This window comes from Silurus meridionalis, chromosome 11 (genome assembly GCF_014805685.1).
Source record: "Silurus meridionalis isolate SWU-2019-XX chromosome 11, ASM1480568v1, whole genome shotgun sequence".
NCBI lineage: Eukaryota > Metazoa > Chordata > Actinopteri > Siluriformes > Siluridae > Silurus > Silurus meridionalis.
In genome coordinates, this window is record NC_060894.1 from 16,375,618 (window position 1) to 16,386,394 (window position 10,777).

Below are 10,777 nucleotides of genomic sequence, written 5' to 3' on the forward strand. Positions count from 1 at the left end.
ATGAAATATGCCTGTGCTGTTGGAGAAGAAATAAATCTATTGATGGGATAACCTGGGCATTCAGTACATTCATAACTTTATTTTATTGCTGCATAATGCTGCTGAGCCAAAACCTGACCAATTGAAGCAACCCTAATCATGACATTGCCTCCAGAGGCTTGTATAGTAGATACTATGCTTGACAGGTCCATTGCTTCATGCATGTCCCTTCTTACCCTGAAGCACCCATCTCTTTTAAATAGGATCAATCTGGACTTATCAGACCAGATGACCTTTCTCCACTGTTCCACGGTCCAGTCTATAGGTTCCCTAAAAGACAGATTTCTTTTCAGTTCTTATTTTTCCAGTTACATTGTGCATGTAGAAATGCTTTCTCAGTGTTAAACATGAAAAGCTGTGAGCTGCACTGAAGATTTTGCATGATCTGGCTTCACCAAAAGTATAAAGAATCTAGAATGTCTGATCAATAATGCGATGGACAGTTCTTAGCTTGATTCCAGAGATGTCAGCAATCTCTGTAGATATTTTCTTTTAAGTCTATTTTAGAAATAAAAAGCTGCCCACTGCATAAGTTAGGATTTAAAGAAGTGTTGCCAGATGACGCATATTAATCCCTGTTTTGTGGCCAGTGTATTGGGGTACAGATTTTTAGTTTATACTACTACCTTGCAGAAACTTGAAAAAGGTTTTCGTCAGATAGCTGTAGAGCAGCCACATCAGATGTAACACATTTTTTGCACCTTGTTAGGTCGAGCGAGAACCTCTGCAGGCGAGCAGAAGGCTCGGGTAAAGAAGAAAACCTCAAAGAGCAGCCAGTACCGCAGAGACATCATACAAGAAGGTAAGAGCAGCTCAGCGTTTTATAAATCTGTGTATGTTCCTGTCTGTATAAGTTACATTTTATATGTTGGTCCCTCTCTGTGCTTGTGCATAGGGAACAAAGTAGTTTACAACTGTAGATTTTGATGAGGCATGACAACATTAATGATGACATTAACCTCAAAGAAATTAAAGTTAAGAGGTTTTGACAGATCACGTCTGCTACAGGCTACATTAAGTGACTTTTCTAAAGGAACACTGTAACAGAAAAACGAGAGTTGACAGTGTGTACAGGGAGTGCAGAATTATTAGGCAAGTTGTATTTTTGAGGATTAATTTTATTTGAGGATTTAATTTGAACAACAACCATGTTCTCAATGAACACAAAAAACTCATTAATATCAAAGCTGAATATTTTTGGAAGTAGTTTTTAGTTTTAGCTATTTTAGGGGGATATCTGTGTGTGCAGGTGACTATTACTGTGCATAATTATTAGGCAACTTAACAAAAAACAAATTCATACCCATTTCAATTATTTATTTTTACCAGTGAAACCAATATAACATCTCAACATTCACAAATATACATGTCTGACATTCAAAACCAAACAAAACAAATCAGTGACCAATATAGCCACCTTTCTTTGCAAGGACACTCAAAAGCCTGCCATCCATGGATTCTGTCAGTGTTTTGATCTGTTCACCATCAACATTGCGTGCAGCAGCAACCACAACCTCCCAGACACTGTTCAGAGAGGTGTACTGTTTTCCTCCTTGTAAATCGCACATTTGATGATGGACCACAGGTTCTCAATGGGGTTCAGATCAGGTGAACAAGGAGGCCATATCATTAGATTTTCTTCTTTTATACCCTTTCTTGCCAGCCACGCTGTGGAGTACTTGGGCGTGTGTGATGGAGCATTGTCCTGCATGAAAATCATGTTTTTCTTGAAGGATGCAGACTTCTTCCTGTACCACTGCTTGAAGAAGGTGTCTTCCAGAAACTGGCAGTAGGACTGGGAGTTCAGCTTGACTCCATCCTCAACCCGAAAAGGCCCCACAAGCTCATCTTTGATGATACCAGCCCAAACCAGTACTCCACCTCCACCTTGCTGGCGTCTGAGTCGGACTGGAGCTCTCTGCCCTTTACCAATCCAGCCACGGGCCCATCCATCTGGCCCATCAAGACTCACTCTCATTTCATCAGTCCATAAAACCTTAGAAAATCAGTCTTGAGATATTTCTTGGCCCAGTCTTGACGTTTCAGCTTGTGTGTCTTGTTCAGTGGTGGTCGACTTTCTGCCTTTCTTACCTTGGCCATGTCTCTGAGTATTGCACACCTTGTGCTTTTGGGCACTCAGTGATGTTGCAGCTCTGAAATATGGCCAAACTGGTGGCAAGTGGCATCTTGGCAGCTGCACGCTTGACTTTTCTCAGTTCACGGGCAGTTATTTTGCGCCTTGGTTTTCCACACGCTTCTTGCGACCCTGTCGACTATTTTGAATGAAACGCTTGATTGTTCGATGATCACGCTTCAGAAGCTTGGCTATTTTAAGACTGCTGCATCCCTCTGCAATATATCTCACTATTTTTGACTTTTCTGAGCCTGTCAAGTCCTTCTTTTGACCCATTTTGCCAAAGGAAAGGAAGTTGCCTAATAATTATGCACACCTGATATAGGGTGTTGATGTCATTAGACCACACCCCTTCTCATTACAGAGATGCACATCACCTAATATGCTTAATTGGTAGTAGGCTTTCCAGCCTATACAGCTTGGAGTAAGACAACATGCATAACGAGGATGATGTGGTCAAAATACTCATTTGCCTAATAATTCTGCACTCCCTGTATTTATCCAGCATGCAGTCTAGCTCATTTTAAACAGCTTTTAAGTGCATGTGTTTAGTTGTGTTTGTAGGTGAGCACAGTGAAGCAAGTAGTAAATGCATTTTTCTTCTTTTTGTCTGTGTTTTTAATAGGAAAGATGATTGCATTTCAGAAATGCATGTACACTATGGCAGATATTAACCCATAATCCTTTCTTTTCTCTCCTACTATTCTATTGTCTTATGCAAATAATGGTGCTGCCTTAGATGTTGCCTTTTTTGTGGAAGAAATTGAGCATTTTGCTAATTTTTGTTTCTCATTGACTGTCATGTCTGGATAAAAAAAACTATGGAAAAATGTATAAACTGAACAAAGTGCAGGGGGCAGAGTGATTCTTGCCCCAATGAGTCTTCGAATTTCTCTTGGTGCAGTTCCAATTTTAACCACTAGGTGCACAATTTCACATTGTTTAGAAAGTCAGTGGTGGACGAAGTACACAAACCATGTTGTGGTTGAGTTAAAGTAGAGATACACTAGGTAAAATATTACTTCAGTAAAAGTAAAAATGCTCTCTTTAAACTTTCATTTGCTAAATACAAAAGTATTTGCGTTTAAATGTACTTAAGTATGCAAAGACTTTTATTTTGGCTATAATGTACCTTTTATCATTTTTGTCACAAGCCTCTTGCTCTTCAACTCAGCTAATGTGAAGACTCTAATGTTACTCTTCACACCAATATATTATTAGATCGATATCTATTATAATCATGAGCCCAAAACCTTCTTTTCACTACTTAAAAAAATTGCTCAGATAAGGCCACATGAGTTGTGGCAAGTTGGAGAATTATTTTGAAAGAATATATAGAGTTGTCAATAAGGATGAATATTTTGGCATGTCTGTCTCTCCAACACCTATATACAAGCCAACGCTTTATGTGAATATATGTGCAAGTGTGTAGTGTGTGAATGTGTTCCATGTCAGCCATCTTTTTAGAAATGTGTTTGATTGTAATAATTACATTTATTAGCTTTTTAAGCAAAAATTCTAGAAACAGCTGCACACAATACCTTCACATTTAGGAATGGCAAATGGCAAGAGTGTATGTGTGCTAAAATGATGAATAATTATGATGGTCATTCGAGAAACCGAGAGAAAGTCAAGTCAAGTCAAGTCAAGTTTATTTCTATAGCGCTTTTCACAACAGACATTGTCTCAAAGCAGCTTTACAGAAATCAACAGTTAAGTTGAATGGTGTGCATTTATTTGTGATGAGCAGCCGTGGCAACTGTGGCAAAGAAAAAATCCCTTAGATGTTATGAGGAAGAAACCTTGAGAGGAACCAGACTCAAAAGGGGAACCCATCCTCATTTGGGTGACATCAAGAGTGTGATCATAAATCTTTCAACAGTACAGAAACACTTTGTATTGGCACATTCTTTAGCATTATTTCACATGCTTTGTTATTTTAGTGCAAACAATTCTTGTTATTTTATTGGCAAAAGAATGTGTGTGTTAACCATTAGATACTATCTTTGCAGATCTGCCTCCTCCTCCAGAACCCCCTCCGGAGGACGAGCCTGTCCAACTTCCAGCAGGAGATCTGGAGTGTGGACACACATCTTTAGAAAGAGACGGCGCCTCGCTGTCCTCCATGGAGAGGAGAGATCAAAACACGCGCAAGAACTCAGCTCAAAGACGCAAAGATGGTGAGAAGACTGCTTGTGACTTACACCGAAATGAAGTACAGCAGTACAGTACATGGTCTCTGTGCATTATAGATTCATTACTCATATGGGCTTATGCAGCACAGTGGCACAGATGCTTACAGTGAAATATCGCTGGAATCAGTAGAGTTCGTAATTAAAGCCTTTTCCAATATTCCTCAAAGCTCATGGGTAGCACTGACTGATGTGCAAAATGTATCACTCCACAGATGACGACTTGGTCCCTTACAACAAGCACAACATTCTGTCCCGTGGTCAGATGTCCAGCAACTGCTCCACGTCAGGAAGTTCTTCATCACGGGGCTCGACAGGATCCAGAGGTCATGGAAACAGCCGGAAAAGGAATGAGGTGAGATGCTTTGGAACTGAAGATATGCATCTTATAGCAACATAACTTGAATGTTGGGATCTGGGGTTATTATTTAAACATAACCCTGTAGGGGCCGTAATCTACTTTGAATAGCACTAAGGAGGAAAAGCTCTCAATCAGTAAAGCTTTAATTGCCCCTTAAGCCCTTAATTTCTAAAGGTTATCTCACACCAACACTATAATTGTCAGTAATTAGGCACAATACATAAACATTGCGTGCTTTTTCTTTTCCTACTATGATTGAGATCGAATTGGATCCCATTTTGTGCCAGTTTGAGACTCAATTGGATCCTAAGTGCTCTCATTGCAGAAATTAAGCACATTTGTCCTTTTCAAGTGGAACACATGGTTGTCAAAGTGGCATGATAATTTCCCATAGCAGGGTTTTTAGGGGTCATCATTTAACACTACACAAAATTGCAAAACCATGGTTTGCACTGGGTGTGTAAAAAATATTTGTGCTTGAATTTCAGGTTAATTCCTTGTTTCCACTTTATATGTAAACTTGTATGTAGAAAAAAAAAACATATTGCTGTGACCGATTTCTGGCAGAACAGTCAGGTTTTTCACAAAAAAATTGACTTTTCTGTGTAACATAGATACAACCCCCCCGCTGTCCCCCTTTATAAAGCTTCAAGAATGCTATTTTTTTTATTTGCATATGTTCGGTCAATAAGTGTGCAGAGTAAACATCTATTCAATTCAATTCATTTTTATTTGTATACCACTTCTAACAATGCACATTGTCTCAAAGCAGCTTTACACAGACAATGTGGTAAGAAAGAATGAATAAGATGTTCTTTATGTGTAAGTTTGTCCCTAATGAGTGAACCGGTGGTGATTGGGGCAAGGAAAAAATCCCTGAGATGGCATAAGGAAGAAAACTTGAGAGGAACCAGACTCAAGAGGGAACCCATCCTCATCTGGGTGGCACAGAATGTCCATTATATCTGTAATACCAATTCCTCTGTTGCAAAAACAGCTGTTGGCATTATTTTTTTTAATGACACATGGTCATATTTTTAATGTATTATATTTAAGGTATTTATTAAATTTTGAATGAACTGCAGATGAAATATACCAGTATAGAGAGATTTTCTTTTAGACAGTGTTGTGATGGTGTTTTGGGAATTCTTGCAATTCTATTAATTAATTAATTTTATTTTTTATTAAAAAAAAATCTATATCATAAATAGAGAACCAGATTTCAAAACTGTATGTAGTAAACAGTGTGACAGTGTCACCTTGTGAAGTCTTTTCTCAGGCTACAAAATACACATGTACATCATTAGCAAAATATTAATACATTTACAGCACAAACTTTGCTGCAGCTCACATCAGTTTATGTTCTTAGGCTTGATTCCGAAACAAAGCTCTATAGTATTTGTGCTGCAGACTCTATGTCTGACCCGAGCTTTGATCAGCAGCATAGAAAGACTCGGCATAGCCAAAGAGAACACACCCATAATGCCATCCCAGTGACCCCAACCCCTTCTTTTTATGATCTTAAACCTTTTTCTTTTTCTTTTCTCTTAAGCGGGGGAGTCCTGCCATGGGAAACAGGGCATAAACCCGTGTCCTTCACAGACCCCTGTCTCAGATCTATCCCCCCTCTCAGGTTTCCCCTCCGGGAGCTTTAAAAGCAGCCCCTGACAAAAGAGGGCTGTGTGTTCCCGGGGGAGGGGGTTTCGGGTTACCCTTTTCCTCATCGTTATCTTTCCCAGCCGCACAGGGCGCGTGAAAAGGTGCTCAGTTGCGAGGGGCTTCACAAGAGACCGTCTTCGATCATACGATAACCATAAATAAAATTTAATTTACCAGATTCAATGATTTCCTCGTGAATAAAGTATTTTCATCTCCGTCTGTCGACATACAGTGTTCACCGTGTTAACGCACTATATTTTATACATGTAGAAATCGTGTCAATTCGTTTTATTTGTATATTTGCATAGCTAGGAACAAACATTGTTAAGAAGCACCTTTGCTAAATCTGGATGCAGACTGAGATTTCTATTGGGCCACAGGCAACAATGTCAAGGATAATTCTGTGAGATGTCATAAGGGGGGAAAAACTTCAGAGCAACCAGATTTCTTCTGGAAACAGGATAGTAAGATTCTAAATCATTACATTATATATTTTGAATAAAATCTTACGGACAGCGTTGATGATTCCAGGAGCAGCTTTTTGATCCAAATCTACAGTGTACATTATACATAAGTCAATTCAGTGCATCATGTTTTCATTCAATTGGGATGCAGCTGAGCTTTTCTTGTGTCTTTGGTTTTTCTTCAAAGAAACAAATTAAAGCTGGTTGTTTGTTTTGACTAGAAAAGAGCTTTTTTTAACACTATTTTGTCTTTTTTTCCTTCTAATCCTATTTTTTTGTTTGTTTGTTTTTTGTTTTTATTTATAGGAGATGAGATAAGCGAATGCCAATAAACAGGGGAAGGAAAAAAAACTTCGGTCAACACAGCCGTCAGTATTCTCGCATTGTCTTGCCTGAAAGAACAGATGAGCAGAGAGGAAGTTGAGGATGAGTAGATCCATTATCAGCCTCATCAGATACAAATCATGGACGTTTGATTGCGTTATTATTATTATTGTTATTTATGACTTTCATGGGGCCATTTGAAATCCCATTGTCACTGTAAATAGTCTTCTCTTTAAGCTTTTTACACGAAGGTCCAGATAGAGAAAAAAGAAATATATTGTATTTATAAGAAAAAAAGACACAAAAAGAAAACGTCGAACTGTCCGATCTAAAGAAAAAAAAGTATCGTCTGAATGTGCCAACTGCTTTTTTTTTGTAGAACTGTACACAGTATTTTTTTTTTTATCCCATACATGATATTGCACTCTTGTTGTGTTGAAGAGCAACAAATGATAAAGAGCACAATGTGTGTTTGAGCTAAGGACATCGTTAGCTTTTCATTTTTTTCCACTCAAACAAACGTCTGACCAAACTCCATTACTGTGTTTGTCTGTCATGGAAGGCTGTCTCTCTTTTTAAATTTTTTTGTTCTTTCTTTTTTTCTTAAGGACTGCTTCAGTGAAAGTGTGAAAATGTGTTCTATTCAGAAAAAAGGGAAATCAAATCTGTTCCGCTGACTAACTTTTTGGTAGTCCTTGCTGTTTTGTAAAAATTAAATAAAAACCCATTTGGTCAACCATATGTGGAGTCGATATTAATTTCGAAAAAAATTGTTGAAAAATTACTTGTATACTAACACTAGAAAATGGTCTACACGATTTCGGCTGTGGTGAGTGAGTGGAGGATGTAAAGAAGAAAAAACTTTTTAAAGTTTCTTTAAAGCTTAAACTTCCATAAAGGAGATCTAACTTCCATCTGCCAGTTCAGCTCATGGAAACAAGGCACGATGCCACTGGCACAGAGCTCCGAGCGAAAGCACAGAGAAGAACGAGAGGAAAGGATTTCAAATGTGACAAGAAAAATGGCTGAATGAAGGCACAGGAACTAGTGGAGAGTAAAAATAAAGCAGACAGAGGCGAAAGAATGGGACATGGAGAAAAAAAAGATTCTCACACACAACCCTGAGGACATGAAGTAAGAGATCCGAAACGAGAAAGTGAAGAGTGAACTTGGAAAGAGAAACCGAAATGGAAAGTCAGAGGAAGGTAACTGAAGGGTGACGAGGAAATGGTGGAAAGAGGAGGAAAAGATTTCTCTTGCTTCTATGTGATACACGCTGGCCTGAGATGACAAGAGTTTTTTACAGAGAGACAAAAGAGTAAGGATAACTTGAGAGGCTTGAGTGCGAGGAGCTGCTTATCATGTTACAGATCTTTACCTTATTGAAAGCTTTTCGAATGAACTTCATTTGGATAGATTTCCTGCCCCTTGTGTGAATTAAACTGGACAGAGGTCTTAACTATCATTGTCATTGAGTAATAGTGCTTTTTCCAGTGATGTATTGCTGACCATCATTGTGCGATTAGACAGATATGGATGAAATTGTGACCTTTGGAAACATACTCTCAGAAGCAGACACAGACATATAAACAATCCCTCTCTCTCACTCACTCTCAATAGAGGTTTCCTTATCCATAAATCACAAGCTCATTCATTAGTTGTGTGTCGTTGTGACACGCCCATCAGGGCTGGAGGGGAGCAGAGAGCAGTTAAAATACCGCACGGCAATTTCCATGTTAATTACCCAGCCGAGAGATGGATGCTTTTCACTTTATTGTTCGTTTAATGTATGCAAAGTGTGTGCGATTGCAGCATGAAAACTAAGAGGTGATTGTTCTGGAAGCAAAACACGCTTTGACATTTGGCTTATTTTACCATAAACACTGGTTTCAACTGGCGAGCACGCTAAAAAGACAAGACGCCGGCCCGTAACGGCGGCCAGCTGCACGGACGAGTGGTGCATTACGGATAAAATGAGAGCGAGCCACCTAAGGCCTTCAAAGTGTCAAACTGAATAAAAAAATACTCATCCAGAGATCTACAATTACCACCCTTCATTTACATAACCTCACTCAAACTCTATAAATCATCATTTCCCAGTACAAACGAAAGATTTCAAGTACCTCGGAACCCAAAATATGACTTTTTTTTATAGTTAACTCTTGCATGGCTTGCTTTCTTTCAGTTCAGTAGCTTTATCCTGGTTATGGGTGCAGTAAAGATGAAGCCTATTAGAATGAACACTATGTCTGAGGAATGATATATCTTGGAAGGGATGGCCGTCCATCACAGTGTACCATGCATACACACCTGCATACCTTGGGGCAATAGAGCATTGCCAATCAATCTACTACCATGGGAGGAAACTGGGAACCCTGGATGAAAAACTCCATACACATACACATATATATACACACACACACAGGAGCAGGAGCAGGCAGCAATGGTCCACAATGTAAAGGTGCATTGTGGACCATTGCTGCCTGCTCCTGCTCCTGCTCCTGTGTGTGTGTGTGTGTGTGTGTGTGTGTGTGTGTGTGTATGTGTATATGTGTATATGTATGGAGTCCTCCCATGGTAGTAGATTATCTAAGGCTCAGTTTGAACTCCCTTAGCAAAGTCCTGCATCATTCCTTTTTGTGAATGATGCAGGGTTTGCTAAGAGAGTTCAAACTGAGCCTTAGATAAGAAACACACACACACACACACACACACACACACACACACACATACACAATTAATAAGTATGAGAAACTCAGTTAATGTGAGCAATATCCAGCAGATGGCAGGAGGAATTTGGAGCGTTTCCAGATTCCATTTTCACATATTTATTTATATCGAGTAAAACTGCAAAGAGTGATTTAATAATTTCTCATTAATCAACAGACAAGATAATAAATAGTTCTAAAATATACTCAGGGAATATTTTAATTACACTACAGTGAGACAAGCGGATTTGTGTTGGACCTGAGGCTTTTAGAAGACAGAATGACTCTTGAATCTAATCCTCTGGAGCAGATATGGGTCACCAAAAAGGTTTGCTCCCAAGGGTTCTTTGCTCCACATCGCTCATGTTTGTCTCACGTTATCTTCCTGCAAGAAAGATGGATCTGGCCTGGAAGCCAAGCTCAGCTGGACGCCACTCTGCAGAGAGGAGCTTAATTTTCATTTAGGAAGGAGACAGAGACAGAGAGGGGAGATTATTACGCAGGTGTTGCACATTAATGACCATTTAAATGGGGTCATTTGAAGGGATTCGGAAAGGCGTTCGCCGGGTGTGTAAATACTGGTGTGTGTAAATACTATATATGTGTATGGATATATATATATATATATATATATATATATATGTGTGTGTGTGTGTGTGTGTGTGTGTGTGTGTGTGTGTAAGGGCCCAAACATGTGGCCATGGGGAGTGATTAAGGAGGACAGGATATAATCCGTCCTTGGTGTGTGTGTGTGTGCATGTGTGTCAGGCTGCTGGCCAGCATTGTATGATTTAATGCTTTTTGTTTGTAAAAAAACTAAACTCTAAACTGATTCCCAAACTCACCCAATCAGCCTCAAACACCCTGTTTATGTTTTCACATATGTACACACACAC

At 39.2% G+C, this 10,777-nt stretch overlaps 1 protein-coding gene across 2 annotated transcripts in view; it reads left to right on the forward strand.

The window, feature by feature from the left end:
• robo3 (roundabout, axon guidance receptor, homolog 3 (Drosophila)) overlaps nt 1-7,909 on the forward strand; it is an 80,056-nt gene extending 72,147 nt beyond the window's left edge. For both annotated transcript variants that reach the window (XM_046861355.1, XM_046861354.1), the window contains 4 exons: nt 749-841; nt 4,186-4,353; nt 4,581-4,720; nt 7,156-7,909. In XM_046861355.1, coding sequence (XP_046717311.1) covers nt 749-841; nt 4,186-4,353; nt 4,581-4,720; nt 7,156-7,167 — 413 coding nt within the window. In that variant the 3' untranslated portion in view covers nt 7,168-7,909. The remainder of the gene's footprint in view (nt 1-748; nt 842-4,185; nt 4,354-4,580; nt 4,721-7,155) is intronic.
• The last annotated feature ends 2,868 nt before the right edge of the window (nt 7,910-10,777 follow it).